Here is a 20149-nt window from a genome sequence, read left to right on the forward strand (position 1 = left end):
AGAGAACACATATCAGTAAGGTCAGCAACTAGGGTGGCAATGGTGGGTTGCGCCTGCGATGTTTCACCATCAATGTTTTGGGGTTGGGCAGAAGTGCCTTCACCCAAATCATGTGGGTCGTTAACATGCAGCGGTGGAGGAGAAAATTGCGGTGAGGATGAAGGGGAGGATGGTGCTGCTAGATATGCGTTGGGTGAATTGAGGGCAAGAAGGAGATTAGTAAAATGTTCAGGGAGTGGGGAAAGGGGTTCTGTAGGAGGGCTTGGAGGGCGAATGATTAAAGGTAAAGGGTCCAAGGGTTCTTGATCTTGCGGTGATGACACTTGGACTTTTTCATTGCCTTTGCCAACCTTGCGCTGTTTCTTGGGCTTTGGCTGCTGTGGCGCATTTAAGTCGATAATGGGCCTTTTCAGTGGAAGCTCGGGGCAATGAGGGGAATCTTTGAGAAGCATTCTCAAAATCTTGATATTGATGAGGCCATGGACTTCTGGCATGATGGTCAATGCTTGAGATAAGGCCGATCATGATGGTTGAGGAGAATGCAAGGTTTGAGATAAGGCCGATCATGCTTCAAATGATCCAAGGACAATTTGGAAGCCTAATGGAGAAGACCTACATACTCATTTGACAAGCTTCGTAGAAATGTGCAGCGCATTCTCCATACCTGGTGTGACTTCCAAAGGAATTAGATTGTATCTCTTCCCGTATACACTGCGGGATGAGGCAAAGAGGTGGGCTCAATCACTAGAGCCAATGAAATCAATGCATGGGATCAGTTGGTCGAAATGTTTATGAATAAATTCTTCTCTCCAGCCGTCAACGCAAGGAGATGGAGGGATGTGTTGAATTTCGAACAGAAGGGTTATGAAACTTTAAGCACCGTCTGGGTGCGATTCAGACAATTAGTGAAGAATTATCCGCATATTGGGATTCCCGATTGCGTTCTGATGGAGACCTTTTATAATGGCTTGGATTGATCAACGCAAGCAGTTGCTGATGCCTCTGCGACAGGAGGATTAATGGACAAGAAATATACGGAAGCAAAGTTCATCCTAGATTGCATGTCGTGAAATATAGATGAGTGGTTAGATAACGGGTATGAGGAAAGAGGTTCAGAACAAAGAAGAGCAGAAGGTGCCATTGTACCAGCTGATACAATAAACACCCTGGTAGACCAGATGACCACAATGACCTCGCTCTTTCAGACTATGGCTATTCAGCAAGGACATCTCTCTCAGTGCAAGCCAATGCATTGACACAAGTGGCCGTAATAAATTACGTGCATTACGGAGAGGGACACTTAGTGGAAGTCTGCCCGTTGAATCAACAATCCGTATATTCTCTTCACAACAAATTATTCAGCAACACTTACAACCCTGGTTGGCGGAATCACCCAACTATCAGTTAGGGAGGGAATCACAACCAGGGGGGCCAAAGTGATCATCAGAGCAGTCATCCTGAGAATCGAGGCAGTCCTCTGATTTTCATTAATCAGAATCAGAGCTCAAGTAATCTTTAGAGTGTACAACCCTACGACCAACCATCATTTTCTGACACCTCTTGTAGTACCTCGTCTTTGGAAACATTATTGAAACATTATATTGAGAAGAACGAGGCAATTAAGCAATTGCAAGCTTCTTCCCTTAGAAATTTGGAGGAGCAGATTGAATAGCTTGCGATCGAACTTAAGAATAAAGCGCATGGTATGCTGTCTAGCAGCTCGGGAACATCGGGACCACGTGGTAAAGAGCAATGTCAAGCAGTGACATTGAGAAGTGGAAAGACAACAGTTCCCGTGCCACCAGTACCGGATTCAGTAACAAGACCAGTAGACTTAACCATCAACGATGACCATTCAACCACAAATAACAGAATTACCAGTTCAGAAGAAAGTACATCTACAAAGAATGAATCTCAATAAGACTCCAATGCAAAGCCACCGCAACCTCCAACTCCTAAAACATAGCAAGCAAAGAACCTTAGTGAGCAGCCAATGGAACAGGAACTACGGCGGGATCCTCCACCTTTCCCGTCCAGGCTAAGAAAGAACGATGACATAAAACTATTCCAAAGGTTTCTGGATGTTCTCCGACAATTACATATCAACATCCCCTTAATAGAAGCATTGGAACAGATGCTGAGCTATGTAAAATTCCTCAAGGATATACTTGCCAACAAGAGGAAGATCGGGGAGAATGAAACGATCGGATTAACATATGAATGCAGTGCACTTTTTCAAAACAACATCCCCACTAAAATGAAAGATCCCGGAAGTTTCACATTGCCATGCTCGATACGGGGAAAAGAAGTCGGAAATGCACTGTGGGATTTGGGAGTGAATATGAACCTAATGCCCTTGTCAATTTTCAAAAAGTTAAATATCAGCAACGCAAGACCCCCCACGATTACATTGCAGTTGGCCGATAGATCAATAACGCATCCCGAGGGCAAAATAGAGGATGTAATTGTGCAAGTAGATAAGTTCATCTTCCCTGCTGACTTTATCATATTAGACTATGAAGCGGATTTTGAGGTGCGTATCATCTTGGGTCACCCATTTCTTACAACAGGGTGAGCACTGATCGATGTACAGAAAGGAGAACTTACCATCAGGGTCGATGATCAGCAAGTTAAGTTCAACGTTCTCAATGCATTGAAATACCCGAGTGATATGGAAAATTGGCAATATGTTGGGGAACTGCAGGAAGAACATTGACACGAGCCCCTAGAAGAATCGGAGGAAGAAGACTTTGAGATCGGTGCAATATGGGAGGAAAATTGCGCCGCAATTCAAATTGAGTCAGATTTTGAAACAATCAAGTTATCTGAACGAACAACGCAACGTACTAAGCCATCTTTAGAAGAACCACCCATGTTAGAGTTGAAGTCGTTGCCAGTGCACCTCAAATATGTTTATTTAGGAAGCAATAACCCTTTACCGGTTATTATATCTGCCTCGATGAGCAAAGAGAAGAAGGAAGCACTTATCCAGATCATGAAAAATAACACAAAAGCTTTGGGATGGACCTTAGCGGATATTCGAGGGATCAGTCCTTCGTATTGCATGCATAAGATTCATCTTGAAGAGGGAAAAACAGGATCCATAGAAAGACAACGTCGTTTGAACCCTACCATGAGGGAGGTTGTGAAGAAAGAGATAGTGAAGTGGCTTGATGTAGACGTCATTTACCCTATATCAGATAGCAGTTGGGTAAGCTCAGTGTAATGTGTTCCAAAGAAAAGGGGAATGACAGTCGTCACCAATAGCAAGAATGAGTTAATTCCTACAAGGACAACCACAGGGTGGAGAATCTGTATGGACTACCGCAAATTAAATCTGGCCACAAAGAAGGACCACTTTCCACTCCTGTTTATTGATCAAATGTTAGATCAACTTGCGGGGAACGAGTTTTTTTTTTCCTGACGGCTACTCAGGGTATAACCAAATTGTGATTGCGTCGGAAGATCAAGATAAGACAATTTTCACGTGCCCATTCGGCACATTTGTATTCCAGCGCATGCTGTTTGGACTCTGTAATGCACTAGGTACCTTCCAAAGGTGTATGATGGCAATATTTTCAGATTTCTCGGAAGAGTCAGTCTAGGTATTTATGGATGACTTTTCAGTTTTTGGCAATACTTATGACTCTTGTTTATCAAATTTTGAAAAAATCTTGAAGAGATGTGTTGAAACGAATCTTGTTCTGAACTGGGAGAAATACCATTTCATGGTTGAAGAAGGAATTGTGCTAGGTCACAAGATATCAAAGGCAGGATTGGAAGTTGATCAAGCGAAAATCAATGCAATTTCCAAGTTACCACCACTAGTCAATGTGAAAACACTTAGGAGTTTTCTGGGACATGCGGGGTTTTATCGAAGATTTATCCGCAACTTTTCTCAGATCGCAAGGCCCCTAAGTGCACTCCTCGAGATTGATCGCGAATATGATTTTGATGATGCATGCATTGAAGCATTCCACACACTGAAAAATGCCCTCATCACCGCACCCATTCTGATTGTGCTAGATTGGACGCAACAGTTTCCGTTGATGTGTGACGCTAGTGGATATGCAGTGGGCGTAGTCTTGAGTCAGCGCAAAGATAAGGTTTTGCATCCTATTTATTATGCTAGCAAGACGTTGAATGATGCGTGGGAAAATTATACAACCACGAAAAAAGAAAAGCTCGCAGTGGTATTTGTGCTAGAGAAATTTCGACAGTACTTAATTGGAACAAATGTTGTGACGTATACCGATCATTCTGCGATCAAATACCTTGTGACGAAGAAGGATGAGAAACAAAGACTGATAAGGTGGGTACTACTCCTGCAAGAATTTGACCTAGAGATTAAGGATAGGAAGGGCACCGAGAACCAAGTTGCAGATCATCTATCAAGGCTAGAAAATTGCGAGGTTCAGAAGAAAGAAAAAGACATTGAAGAAAGATTCCCCGACGAGTTGCTTATGTCGGTATGCGTTAATGTTCCATGGTATGTGGATATTGTAAACTTCATAGTTTGCGGCCAAGTACCAGAAGACTACACATACCAGCAGAAGAAGAAGCTGAGACATGAAGTCAAATTTTATTTCTGGGATGATCCCTTCTTGTATCAACTTGGACCTGATCACATTTTGCGTCTATGTGTTCCTGAGCATGAGGCCAAGCACATTTTGGAGCTTTGTCATGAGTCCCCTTATGGAGGACATTTTGGGGGGCAGCGGACCGCCACAAAAGTCCTACAGAGTGGCTATTTTTGGCCAACACTATTCAAGGATGCCCATGCCTATGTTGTGCAGTGCGATAGATGCCAGAGAACAGGGAACATGTCTAGAAGAAATGAAATGCCTTTGACTTCAATCTTGGAGATTGAATTATTTGATGTATGGGGAATCGACTTTATGGGCCCATTTCCGCCTTCAGAAGGTCATCAATACGTTCTGGTCATGGTTGACTATGTATCGAAGTGGGTTGAGGCCATCGCATGTGCTAAGAACGATGCAGCCACGGTGGCGAAATTCCTCAAGAAAAATATCTTTACCCGATATGGAACGCCCCGGGCCTTAATTAACGATGAGGGCTCACATTTCATCAACTGCATCATCACCAACCTGTTGACCAGGTTTAATGTCAGCCATAGAGTTGCAACCACCTATCACCCACAAACCAATGGGCAGGCAGAAATTTCTAACAGAGAGATCAAAACTATCTTGGAGAAGGTAGTCAGTATCTCCAGGAAGGATTGGTCACCCAAGCTCGATGAAGCATTGTGGGCATATAGAACTGCCTTCAAAACTCTAATAGGCATGTCCCCATATGCTCTGGTCTTTGGAAAAGCTTGTCATCTGCCTTTCGAGTTGGAACACAATGCAATGTGGGCAAGCAAAAAACTGAACTTTGATCTGGCAAGCGCGAGGAAAGTCCAGAAGTTGCAGTTGAACGAGCTGGTCGAGTGGCGAATGAACGCCTACGAAAATACCAAGCTCTATAAGGAGAGAACCAAAAAGTGGCATGATGACCGCATAAGCAACTAGACATTCTTCGAGGGTGGTACTTCTATTTAACGCGCGTTTGCAATTCTTACCAGGGAAGTTGAAGTCCCGCTGGTTTGGGCCATTCCACATCAAGACTATCTTTCCCCATGGGGCAGTGGAGCTAACAACTGAAGATGGGAGTAGCACATTTAAAGTCAATGGTCAACGAATTAAGCCCTACTATAGGGGTAATGTGGAACGACGCAGGGAGACCATCGACTTAGGCAAGCAGGATTGACCGCTTGCAGGGATGCTATTGTGGTAACTCTGAAAAAATTCCTTCGAACAACATCCCTATATCTATGTTTAATTTCTTTCTTTACAGCTTTCATTTACTGATTTCTAAATTGTGTTAGTTATTATTTATTAGAATTAGCTTTACTGCTTTATGTGTTTACTTTCAATTTAATTCAATTATGTATTTCCATGTCGTGTTTATTCTCTTTCCATGTTATACATTAGTACCATTGTTCTTAAAATTTCTGTGAATTGACTGAATAAAACAATGAACACCCCAAAGTCTTATCGACTTGCGTATTTGATGAATTAAAAGGAAAAATAAAAATCGGTGTGTATTGCTATGATGGGTGCATCTTGCACTAACAAGATACACTTTGCGTCCATCTTACCTAAATGCATTGCGCTGAGGGGTGTGTTGCGCTCGTATGTGTTTTTTGCCCGTCCTTAGCAAAAACGCACTATGTCGAGGTAGTGTTGCGCCAGTAGAAATACCGTGCACCCGTCCTCCAGAAATGCGTTGAGTCGAGGAGTATGTTGCGCTGATACATGCGTTGTTGCCCGTCCTCTGCAAATATGCATTTGCGGTAACAGATGTATTGCGTTAATCTTTAACTTTGCACCCATACGAGTAAAATACAAAGGATAACTTCACTCATTATTTCTATGTGTAGAAGCTATTTCTTGATTCTTTATACATGCTAAAATTTTGTATTGCGATATTTGTAATTCTTTATATACTTAGTTAATTTTTAATACAACTGAGTAACAATTCTTTTCGTATGCGTTAGCCTCTTATTTATCATTCTTTGTCAATTATTGCAATGTTCTTTATCTTATATTTTGCATTATTCATTGTGCTGCCATGATGAGTAATATGCATACCCTTAGCAACATTTCCCACACTTTGTATTTTCTGACTAACACTTAGATAATTCGTAGCAATAGCACTGCTTTACCTTTTTTCCTTCAAGACTCTGCTCAAACCTTCTTTTCAAAATTTTGACTAAGTATTTGTTTATTCTGTCCAAAACAATGCAATGAGGACCTTGCGCATCTCTAAATTTGGGGGTGCGGAAGGTTTGAGCAGATGCGATCAAGCGGATGCGGTTATCATTAGAAAATGCGTTCATTATCAAAAAAAAAAATTATATAAACTCCAATGTCAGCGTAGGGAAAAAAACCAAACCTGATAAGAGTTAAGTCGTGAAAGAAACTTGCTCGTTGTTGGATGTTCGAATGACACCCGTGGGAGCACGCCAAAACGAAGGTGGGTTTCCAAGAATGATGCAATATGAAAGAGAAAAATGAGAAAAAAAAATAAGAATATAAGAGACAACTCCTCTGACTAGTAAAAGTAAACTTAGCTGAAAATCAAGAGTTAAAGTTGAGATTGACACACAATTGTAGTTGGATGTTCGCATGACACCCATGGGAGCAAGCCAAAACGAAGGGTGTAACCATGATCAACAGTCTCTAAAAAATGACGCAAACTAGACCACCGCGTACTGATGCATCAAGTTGTTTTTGCATGAAAAGATAAACATTCTTTCCAAAACAAGAAGGGAATTTTTGAGTAAGAGATTTGTTGTATAAAAGAATAAAGTAGAGCATGTTTATGAATTATTAAAGGATAGAAGGAAATTGCGTTGTTAAGTAATGTTGTGTAGGTGGAGCATTCGGAGCAACCAATCGATGCAAAATTGAGGATAAGAATTGAACGATATTGCCTTAGTTGAAGATATGCTTGAGTACAAGCATATATCTAAATTTGGGGGTGTGATAACTTGTAGAAATACAAGTTATTTATACTTTTTTATTTAGATATTGCGGCTAAAAGAAAGAAAAGTTGCGTCGATAGTATAGAAATTGGCTAAGAAAGGTGAAAATTATAAAATGTTATCAATACACCCACTAACACCATTGCGATGGTAGAATAGAATGTTTCTGTTTCAGTTTTGCAGGAAATAAGTCACCGCATGCGTTCGTGGCTCAAAGACGAAATGAACAATGCATCTACGTCGCATTGCGCCCATCAATCAAGAACGAAGAGATGATCAACGCAATGATGGCGCATGCGACAATCGATTAAGAGCTCTAATGATCAACACAATTTCAACCGCAAGCGGTAATAAAAAATAACACCGCATGCGGCGATCGATCGAAGATATGAAGAGCAACATAATTGCAGAAGATTCTGACAAATGTACAGCTTTTAGTTGTGCATTTCTGACAGATTGATTGCGTAATAGAAGGAATTTTTCATTCCACCATTTCAGAAACTACCATAACTATACAGTGGGGACCACAAATTCAAAGAGCCAAGGCCTCGCCTCTAAATAACTTCTTCAAATTCACTAAAAAGATATACAGATACAGATACTGGTACATACATATATACATGAAGACATGCATATACTGATTCTGAGAGAGAGGCTGGTTTGAAGCGACTTACAGAGTAGATCCGGGAGAACCACGAGACAAGGCAAGTGGTGAGTCTCCGAGCAGAGAATCCTTCCAATTCTCGTAGTTGAAGCTCTGTGCAAAGGTCAATTCTACCGGTAAAGCAAGCCTGAGAGGGAAGCTTTCCTCTCCACCACTTCCACAAGCCGGCAAGCACAATCTTCGTTCGGGATCTGTGTTAAGACGTTGATACTCTTTCCGTATTTGTTTCTAATCTCTATTTCATCATCTGTATTCATCTTCTCTAATCTTTCATTCACAACATGTATCGAACGCTTAATTTTAGAATTAAATGTTATGATAGTCACCATTTTCATCTCTCTGTCTCTTTCCGTACATCCATAACCCATTTTCTCCATGATGTGTTCTTAATCCCATGGGTAAATAGCAAGAATTAAGTGAGTGAGTTAATTTGTGTTAAGGAAATAATTAAGTTTAGCTAAAGCATGCTTGACGACATCTTCACCTATGAGAGCAGAAGTGAAGATGTCATTCCGCCTATCGAGAGAAGGTTGGAAGAATGCATTAACTAAAGCGAGAAGTAATTCCAGAGATGCAAACAACCTTGTGTTCATCAAGTTCATCCTAGTTTCAATATAGAGATATGGGAACGCGGCCGATCACCGAGAGGTGTACGCCAAGGGAAAGCAGAACCTTAGTTGCATCTTTAACGCAATTGACAAACTTGCGATGTTTTTACTATTTACTCTTTCTCTTTCTGCTTCATTCATAAAGACTTGCCATTGCATACATCGATTCTTTGTACAACTTCATAGTCAGTTCTCGACCTCAGTATCATGTATCATGTATCTTGTATAGTGTATCATATTAGTTTAGGATTTATTTTATTAACGCATTTTTACTTTCACCACAATTTACATTTCTGTATAAATCAACATTCTTTATTCATTATTAAAAACCAATCGCATGTATCACATAAGTAACGCATTAACGAAAATAATCCCTGTGTTCGACCTCGGATCATTATGAGAAACTTGCATTGGAATTATACTTGGTTTCAGCGCAAGGAAACTTGTGACACGCACTACTCCATCGCATACTACGAGTATATCATTAACAGCATATATCTAGATGTAGTATCGCATAAAAATTCTCTTTATCGCAAGGAACTTGAGCGCATATTTAGCACATTATCTATCATCATAGTGCATGTATAATAAGGAAATAATTTTTATAGTCAACAGATACCAATTGAAGGAACTCTTAAACAAGAGTATCCATGAGCGGGTTTGGATATTTCCGATTTCATTGTGACCGAATTACCACACACACATTCTAACAAACAGATATGCATAGCAACACTAATTATAGGCATGCTATTACAATTAAAATACAAAAAGACTGAGTAAACGTACCAGTTGAAGACAATCTTCACTCGAACTTAGTCCAGTGGAAGTGACTTCTTTATGGTCCTTATCGCCCATCAATTAGTCACCTAACAGCACCATGATCGTCTACACAAACAGCAGCGCATGAACAAGCAGCAATCGGGGACGACACCACTACTCGAAGCCCTTGGTATTCTCGGAGTGAGAATCCAAAGAGTGGACTTTGATGGAATTGGTAGAGGGAGGAGGAAAGGACGATCATGTAATATGAACAAGCAAGTGGGAGATAGTAGATGACTATCGTATAGTCGGGTGCTTGTCGTTTAGAAAAAGGTACACGATTGTGTAGGTTTTACTAAGCGATCATTTAGTAAATATTAAGCAATTGTTTAGGTCTGCTCAGCGCGCCAAGCGATCATTTAGAAATCGCATGTGATCGGTTAGTGCGTGGGTGTGCGATCGTTTAAGACGATGGGCACTATCGTATAGGCTCTCAACGCTAAGCGATTGTGAAGTTTTCACACCATGAGCGAATTTTCGAACTAATTACAAAATGAAAACAATTTTCATTTTATTCTTCAGTTACAAGAACCGAATTCGATCTTCCCACTTTTGCACGATTTTGGAGAAATTCTCGGCCAATTATCACATAACCGCCTAATTAATTAATTAATTAATATAATCATATTACACTCTTAACCTATAGTTTGATATCATATACCTACTATATTAATTTCTCATCTACTTGATATAAATCATATTTATATCTAATTTCCTCCAAAATAATGTATCTCATACATTTAGTCAATCATATCATATATAATTAACCAGTTCAATTATATCATATATAATCGAACTCCCTCTTGTCAATTTGAACATTTTAAACTGACCCAAAAACTGATTCTCAACTTTATCCAAGCTACCATGGGGACCTTATGGACCTGTGGCTCGAAGCTCCAACGGTACATGAATAGCTGACTAAACTCTTTAGCCACGAGATCCACCATCCGTTAACTATCAGGCATTCCACTAAAGACCAACAGTTGAACTCTTCTTACCACAAATATATTTCTGTGTCCATCAGATATAACCAACATGAGTACGATGACCCTTCATAGATGCTCGTAAGTACAGTTGGGCCACTTTACCGTTTTTTCCCTGTAGTTACATCTCACCCTTTAAGTACCAATGATTCCTCTAATGAACAATACAACATAGTCTAACTATGTGTGAACACCTCTCGGGCCAAGAAAATGTGTGTGGCACCACATCGTTCAAGTCCGGGAATCAGCCCTTAAGGAAGCTATCTATCTACTTGCCCTTGCTTCGAGGAAGGAGTGAATTTCATCTTGTGTAGCTGAGTTCCCAACTCCCAAATCAGACGAATCCCCAAAGTGGTAGGTTTGAGTCGGTGACCTGGCCACTCACACCCATGCAAATCAAAGGACCGCCCTCAATGGTAGGAGTTCCCAACTCACTTAGGATTGAGGTCATGTTACCTATGGTCATCCTAGTGAAAAAGTCTCTGTCATAAACGGTGTTATATAATGAGACGTTAACACTTCGTGGTCAGGTCTTATACAGACTCTTTGTATAGGATGCCCCCGCTCGCATGTCCCCTCCACGAATGATCAGGATCAGACCATGTGACAAATCACAACACTTGTGACCATTCCACAAAGCGGGTTGCATCTGTAGCGTTACCAGGATAAGGTTTCCCTACTATATCCATATACTACAGACCATTTTGGTTATCACTTAAGATATGATCCACTTGTATGTCACCACATACATGCTTAAGTTACATACAGATAACCAGGCATTTTAAGTTTATTGGTTTGTGGTAAAGCAAATAAAACAAACAACTTAGCAAAATAAAGAAGTGAAGTAAAATATCATATATTAATCACAAGCATTCGTACAAACTACAAAACACGAGACTTTAGGGCATCAACCCCAACACCATGTAGAAGTCACTTGCGACGGTAACGTTGGATGCAATTTTCTTTGGTGTCATTTGTCGATTTGTTGATTTGGATAATGAAAGAGAATGAGAGGTAGAGATGTCCCACCAACGTGCCAATTTGTTTGCACGAGGTTTTCGGAGAAAATTGTTTCATGGAGTTGAACTTGGTTTTTATTAATTTAAGTATAGTGAACACAATCTATAATACATAATCTTTTGATGCTTTCAAATGATCTTTAAATTGGTTGATCTTCTTGGATGATTAGTCTTTGGGCTTGATGATCTTCTTGGATGATCAATGTTCGCACAAGGCTTCCAGAGAAACTTGTTTCGTGGAGTTGAATTTGTGTTTGTGTTGATGTTGATTTGATGTGATTGTGGTCCAATCTCTAGTACTTAATCCTTTTATTATCTCTCGGTTGAATACATATGCTTGATGTATGGAAGCGGAGCATGTGGATGTTCTTGAGTTTTGAGTCTTGGAAGAATGCTTGTATCTCCATATGAGTCAAAGAGTCCTTTGATTGTAGAGAGCTCTCTTTAGGCTCTCTAGAATCTAAAATTTCTGACCCCCACAAATGAAGAAAACTCAAGTGCAGGACTTGGGCTTGATTGATCCATGGACTTAGCCCTTGGGCCTAGTTAATAGGATTTTGGTCTAATTTAGCACTTGGGTCAAATTAAGGCATATTTTTGGGCTCAATTGAACTTTGGCTAAAAAAAATATCAAATTGAACCAAATTAATTTTATTTAATCCAACGGTCACAAAGAAAACACGTGGCATCATCGAACCTTGCCAATTTATGTCTTCAACCCTAATTTGGGACAATGTCAACTTCTAATTGGTCCCAAATTTGATGATTGGTAAATTCGTCATTAATTTGAGAAATGACGTGACAATTTGTGATTGACCAAAAATTTCTCATTGAACATATGTATTTGAGAGAAAGAATCTGAGGATAAAATTAGAGACCATAACACTTATACTATAAACCAATAAAATCAAATTTATTTCCACAAATTAAATATTTTCTATGGAAATTTTGAACAGATGCAATCCTCAACGCAAGAGCTTTAAATGCAGATGACTCGATACGTCGGAAACGATACCGTGAACACAATGGAGTCATTGTCAGTAAGGCATGTAACTTTTATCTTGTCAAGTCCACCTCTTTCAGCAGAACCCAATGGATAGAACATAATGACATCTGAAGTTTCTAAATTTTAAAGGCAAATGTTATTGTAAACTATAGAAAAGCGATTCAATGAACTCGCATTGAAGATGATCGGAATGAGAAAAGATCTCAAAAGAATTTGGTTTCAACTGCAACTCCTTATAGATCCTGAAACTGTTGTGAAATGGGATGATGACACAGCCAGTTCGGACTTTTGTTGCACTCATATTTTCACCATGTTCTTTTCCACCTCTGATCTCTGTGTAAATTAAAAACGATTGCTTGAAATGAAGATCATGCGAATGGAAGTATTCCATACTTTTCCAATCAAGTACCCAGAATTAGAAGATTGTTAATAATGATTTAAAAGAAAAATCTAAACTTGTAAGAGAACTAATCAGAAAAACTTAAAATGTTCTTTCAAATCTTTGTTTTTCCTCTACTTTCTCCTTCTTTGTACTCATCAAGAGGCATCATCATTTCAATCTTCTTTTTCCTGTACATTAAGCAGTCAATATTTTCCCACATGTTAAACCTTTTCCAGCTTACCAACAGTCTATTTGACAGATAACTGCAGAAGAAATGAGCCAAAATTCCCACAATAATCATTAGGCAATTATCTACAAATATTTCCAGTTTACTTTTACAGTTCCTAGGCTCCAAAATTCATCAGTGACAAATAATCTCAGAAAGCCTTGAGGTTTCAGGTAAGAGCTCTATACACAAATTTACCATTCAAAGGGAAAGAAAAAAAGAAGAGAGATTTTGGAATAACCCACCAAAGAAAAACCAAAGGGAAACACCTTCGTATCTTCAATCTTGCCTTATATGGAGTCTGAATCCATCTTGAGCTGGAAAACATATCTAGTATCTGAAGATGGCTTATCCTTTAGAATGCCACAGAATCAACTTTCCAGTACTGACCTACATTCTTGTCATTTCTATAAACCCATTTCACCTCTTCTCTACCATGCTCATTCCCACTTCCATCCGAACTTGAAATTACAGAAACCTTTCTCCAATTGCACCACATTCTCAGCATAATATACAGCATTACTAGACATATAACTGTGGAGGTAAAAACGATGGCCACAATAATGCCTATCACTGCAGCCTTGGATAATCTGCTTGTCTCTTGCCTTGCAGATATTGAACATGATGACAGAGGAGGGCCACAGAGTTCATCATTACCCTTGAAAGAGATCAACGGAAACTTTGAAAAGAATTGAGGGATTGAGCCTTGCAGTTGATTATCTGATAGATTCAGGATGTGTATGCTTGTCAGTTGTTCAAGTGAACTTGGAATTTCCCCTATGAGATTATTTGAAGAGAGATCCAATCTCTCCAGCTTCATTAGATTTCCAATGGATGATGGGATTTCACCAGATAAGAGATTTTTGTTTAAATCTAGTGCTACTTGTAAGTTACTCAGCTCTCCAAGTTCTTGAGGGATCTCACCTGTCAAGAAGTTTTCAGATAGTCTCAGCTCATAGAGTTTGCTGCATTTTTTAATTGTTGAGGGAATGGGGCCTGAAAGGTTGTTTCTTTGCAGGTTAAGGACATAGAGGAAGGTGAAATTTCCGATCTCTGGCGGGATTATTCCTGATAAATTGTTGCCATGGAGAGAGAGCTTAAGTAATTTGGAACAGCTTCCAATTTCTGCAGGTATTTTCCCATACAAGTTATTGGATGAGAAATCGAGCTCACCAAGTGCTTGTAACTTTCCTATCAGCGGAGTGATGGTTCCTGTCAGTCTGTTGTCATTAAGCAAAAAGTGTTCAAGCTTCGTACAGTTGAAGAGTTGAGGTGACATTTCCCCTGTGAGATTGTTGTATGATAAATCAAGAAAGTTTAGGTCTTTCAATTGTCTGAATTCGAAAGGAATATAACCAGTGAGTCTGTTGTGTGCGAGGCGAAGACGCCTCAAGTTTCTGGAATTGGTCAATCTGGAAGGAATAGGACCTGAAAAACTGTTGTTTGTCAAATCCAATGCGGTTAAAGAATCCAAGCCACTGAGAGGAAAGATGGTTCCATTAAACCTATTATTGGAGAAGTTTATTATCTTTAGGCTTTTGAGAATGGAGAAAGATACAGGAAGAGGGCCTTCAAGAGAGTTGTTATATAGAGTAATGGTCCTCAATACTGAGAGGAGGCCTAAAGTGGAAGGCAATGATCCTGAGAGATTGTTGTCAGCCAAAGCCAACAACTGAAGGCTTTTACAGTAGCCCAAACTTGCTGGGATGGGACCCCACAAGAAGTTTTGCCTTAGATGAAGCACAGCCAGGTTCTTCAAGTTCCCAATATTCTCAGGAATGGGCCCTATAAAATGATTACCAAAGAAATCGATCTCCATCAAGCTCGTGCAGTTTGTAAGCTCGTTCGGTATGCTTCCGGTCATCTGGTTATCATAGAGGTAAATGAAACTCAACTTCTGTAGCTTCCCTATCTCCTTTGGTATAGTTCCTGTGAGTTTGTTGTCAAACAGAAACAGGTCCTCCAAGTTGCTCATGTTTCCAATTTGAGGAGGAATAAATCCAGTGAAGCGGTTGTTGTTGAGTAAAAGATCTGTTAGGTACTTGAAATCATCTAAAGCGAACGGGAGATCTCCTTCAAGTCTGTTACCAGAAAGATCCAACTGTTGTAGTGAGGAACAATTGAGCAACTCCAGTGGGAACTTGCCAGAGAGCTTGTTTCTGGCAAGAAATATTTGTTGAAGATTCGAAGATTTGAAGGAGAAGTTGTTTGGAATGTTACCTGTTAAAGCATTATCTGATAAGACCAGAGTTATAAGATTCTGCAGCTGTGTATTCATTAGGCTTATGGTTCCAGAAAGGTTGTTTCTTGACAAATCTAAATCCTCAAGGAGAACCAACTGGTTTATCTCAGAAGGGATTTCTCCATTGAATCTATTTCCAAGCAAGTTCAAGTACACCAAATTGGAAAGACCACCTAAAGCAACAGGAATTGATCCAGATAGGCTGTTGTTGGCCAAATTCAAAACTCTCAGTGACCTTATTAAGCCTAATGAATCAGGAATGTTGCCATCAAGCATATTATTCGATACCAACAAGTATTCAAGCTCTTCGTTTCCATGAATGCTGTCGGGAATAGAACCACTGAGTCTGTTCTGCTGCAAATTAAGAGATATCAGATGCTTCAAGTTACCAATCTCAATTGGAATACTTCCATTGAATTCACAATAGCCAAGACCCAGAATAGTCAAATTAGTCAAGTTACCAATAAATGGTGTGATTTCACCTGATAACATGTTGTTACCTATTCTGAGAGCTTGCAAGTTCTTCAAAAGGCCTACCTCAGCAGGAAGCTTTCCAGACAAATTATTTGAATGCAAGATCAATATCTTTAGATTGTAAAGCTGGCCAAACTCAGAAGGTATGGAACCAGAGAGGGAGTTTGAAGACAAATCTAACACTTCAAGTGAAGTGATATGCCATAACTCACTCCACATGGAACCTGATAATCTTGACTGAGAAAGGTTTAAACTAACAATTTGAGACTGATCATCCAAACATGAAATGCCATGCCAGTTGCATACATGAGCACTTGGAGACCAGTTTTCAAGGATTCCAACAGGATCAACCAGTTCTGATTTAATTTTCAGAAGCCACTCAGAATCTGTTGGAGCATGTCCCCAAACAACGGCGAGGAGAACGCTGAGAATGGAGAAAAAGAGACGGAACCGCAGCACATAAATCCCAGCCATGTTTCAGCTGGAAGAATGATATAAAAGACATGAAGCAACCAGCATTCCAGCTCTGGTAAGTGGTTCTATTTGTAGTTATTGAAGGCAAGAAAAATGAAAGGGATGCTGAGAAGTTGAAAAGTATAATTATATAATCTGTGGCGTTTAGTTAGCCTTTATGAGATCATTAGGAGTTACAGCAATGTCTTAAGAAACAATGTTTTATTTAATATCAGTGTAAAAAACTAACATTAGGTTTCAAATAGGCTATGTATAGCATAACTAATTAACTCTAAAGAAATAATTAACATATTCAAATAAAGCTCATTATCAACTTGATTGGAATATAAACTGAGAAACTATCTGATTAACAAATTAATAGAATCTAACCAACTCAAGATTGACAATTAGACCATAAATTAATAAATTAGCAAAGTTGGGCTGCTTCATCAGCTAAAGAAAGTTGAAAATCAGAAGCTTCAAAAAGTAAATGCACTTTTAACTGCCACTTTCTCTTTGTAGCTAGTTGCCTTTTTCATCACCTTTCCTAGTTCTTCTAAAACTTGTCAGTTTTTACTCTTGTTCTTGTTTTCTTTGAAAGAAGTCCTAAAAAAACATAGTCCTTATTGGATGGGAAACTCTATGGAGATAAGATATAATGATGGGCATAGCTGAAAGTAATGCAAAAAGTAAGACGACAGTCCCACTTGTGCTTATACAGGCGTGGGATTTCCTTTAGGACCTTTTGGGAGTGTTTTTTCTCCGACTCTCTTTTCTTCTGTTATCTTTTTAAAAGGAAATGGTCACAATAATAGGATTTTAACTCACATATCACTTTTTAACAACTAACAAGTAGACAAATCCTTGTAAAGAATAGAGGACATCCAATTAGGATAATCAATCTCCCAACTGACGTCCAATCCTACCTCCAGAAAAGAAGAAATCTGGAGAACAAAATACTAATAGCCACTCGCACTAGAGAGTGAGCAACAAAATTAATTACGATAACTGACATATCACTCTAATATCTCATTATATTATTCATTTTACTAAAGAAAAAAAAAGGTGTACTTTTCTATTTTTTTTTTTTTTTTTTAGTGCAATCCTGTTTCTGAAGTCCAAATTTCAATGTCAACCAAAACTACCTAATACCCAATTAAAATACAGGTAGAAAAAACAGAACTAAAACTACTACTATTGTTTTTAGAGTAAAGGCCAGCTTCAATAGTTCTACCTGTTCAAACCCACAACACAAAGCCAAAGAAACCATGTGAGGTTTGGTGGGAGTGACTAATATAAAACCAGCCTGTTTGATATCTGACTATATTCAAAAGAGAGAGGAAAAGAGAGAGTTGTCAAGTATATAAAAGTTATTCCTTTTCAATAAATGAGGCCAATTGGAAGTGGACAAGATATTTCCCTTCATATATTGGGGATTATCCTCTTTGATGGACAATTCAGAAAATGTGTTTGTTGAGCCATCACTATACAACTTTGATTACAACTATGTTAAATTAGGTATAATGTAACAACTTTTATTGTAAATATATTAAATTAGGTGTAATGTAGACGCCCATTATTAATGTTCATTGGTATGTGTCATTTATCTATTACCCCATGTATTGTCCGTGTGTCTCAAGATTACACACTATTAATATCCATGTAATCCACCTTCTACTTGCCAAATTGGTTATAAATAGTGGCATTTGGTGGGTTTTGAAAGACACATATATTAGTGATCAATCAAAAAGGATTAGAGAAAGTGAAGAAATTCATTTTATTTATTTTGTATATTCATATATTATATTTTATTTTATTTTAATATTTATTTATTTTACTATATATTATTATTATATTATATTTTCTCCATATCCATATTCTCGTTGTGCGTTGTTGTGCTCCTTAAATTCACAACACCTTATCAACACGAGTTCCTATCATTTTTTCCGCTAAAGATAGGTCCTAAAAGTATGTCGGTTTTTCTTCTTCGTTATAATTAATAAATTAAATATTGTTTTACATATTTGATATATATTAAATTTCTAATATAAATATAATATTTTTTTAATATTGTTACTATGAAAAATATTACAAAATTAATTTTGTAACATTTGATACTAATTGTAATAATTATTTGTCATTAGTATTTGATGTCAAAATACACCTGGATGTCATAAAAATGTGATCATCAAAAAAAAAAAATTCTTCCTAAAACTCGTCATAAATGGATGCACTGAGACTCCAAATTTTCAAATCAATATATTAGAGAAGACATTTTTCTACATTTTGTATATTTTCCTACAGTAGTAATATCGAGAGAAGTATTTTAAAAGTATTCTACCATTTGATAATGAGATATTTGACCTATTCAATATAACAGATTTAGATGTGGCACTTTTTTTTCAAATCTCATAAAGAGAATTTTGGCACAATTGATGGTATAACAAGCGTTTCTTTTGATTTTGAGAATATTTAGTATTAATATTTTCCCTTTCTTTCTATTTTTATGTTTTTTCTTGGTTAATGTTAACTTCTGTATATTCCAAGTGTTGTTTTTTCTATTGTAGTTATTTTCTTTTAATGAAGAAACATTGATCATTTCCATATATTGAGTGATTAAAAAAATAAGCAAAGAATATCTATGTCGGGCAGATAGTGCAACTACACCTACAATATTTATGAGTAAAAAATATTTTTCCAAACCGACAATGCTGGAAGCAAGAATCAATACAATAGTAGGTTATACAAACCTAATTGAAGATTTGGAAAAACAAATATTATTTTGCCTAGAGGAACAAAATTTACAAATGACAATGCATTGTTCTCTAGTCAATCAAAGAGAAATTTACTTAGTTTCAAAGGTATATGTTATAATGGTTATCATACTGAGGCTGATAGAAATAATAATATGGAGTATCTTTGTATCATATCTACTGTCTCATATGAAAAATGTATACTAGAAGAGTTGTTTGTTTTATCTTTTAGATTATATTATACTCATATACAAGTATTGAAACATATGCAACAATGAACCTAAAGTTCATGAATTCAGACTTATTTACAATTTAGCATGATAGATTAGGTCATCCAAGGTCTATAATAATGAGAAGAATTATTGAGAATTCAAATGGACACCCATTGAAGAGCCAGAAGGTTCTTCAATCTAATGGATTATCGTGTGATGCTTGCTTTCAAGGAAAATTAATAATTAGACCATTACCAGCCAAAGTGGGAATTGAATCCCCTGCACTTTTAGAACGAATTCATGGTGATATATGTTGACTTATTAACCCACCAAGTGGATCATTTAGATATTTTATGGTATTAATAAACGCATCCAGCAGATGGTCACACGTATGCCTATCATCAAATCGAAATCTTGAATTTGCAAGATTACTTGCTCAAATAATTAAGTTAAGAGCACACTTTTCTGATTATACAGTTAAGACCATTTTTCTTGATAATACTGGTGAATTTACATCCCAAGCTTTTGATAATTATTGTATGTCAATTAGAATAAGTGTTGAAACATCTTCTAGTTCATGTTCATACACAAAATGGTTTAGCAGAATCATTCATAAAACATTTGCAGTTAATTGCTATACCATTGTTTATGAGAGCTAAGCTTCCTACATCTATATGGGGACATGTTATTTTGCATGCAACATCACTTGTATGCATTAGGCCAATACTTTATCAGAAGTACTCACAATTACAATTTGCT

At 37.9% G+C, this 20149-nt stretch overlaps 2 protein-coding genes across 2 annotated transcripts; one reads left to right on the plus strand and one right to left on the minus strand.

Moving 5' to 3' along the window:
- The first annotated feature begins 1993 nt into the window (after nt 1-1993).
- LOC150034646 (uncharacterized) lies at nt 1994-2575 on the plus strand. The gene has a single exon (XM_090316807.1). It carries the CDS (start codon nt 1994-1996, stop codon nt 2573-2575), a length of 582 nt encoding a protein of 193 aa, XP_090172933.1.
- Nucleotides 2576-13305: 10730 nt separating this feature from the next.
- LOC120083524 (uncharacterized) lies at nt 13306-17035 on the minus strand. Its single transcript, XM_039039301.2, has one exon. It carries the CDS (start codon nt 16444-16446, stop codon nt 13612-13614), a length of 2835 nt encoding a protein of 944 aa, XP_038895229.1. The 5' UTR covers nt 16447-17035; the 3' UTR covers nt 13306-13611.
- Between the last annotated feature and the right edge of the window lie 3114 nt (nt 17036-20149).

The sequence above is a fragment of the Benincasa hispida genome, chromosome 8 (genome assembly GCF_027475165.1).
Source record: "Benincasa hispida cultivar pf3 chromosome 8, pf3_genome.v1.1, whole genome shotgun sequence".
Classification (NCBI taxonomy): Eukaryota; Viridiplantae; Streptophyta; class Magnoliopsida; order Cucurbitales; family Cucurbitaceae; genus Benincasa; species Benincasa hispida.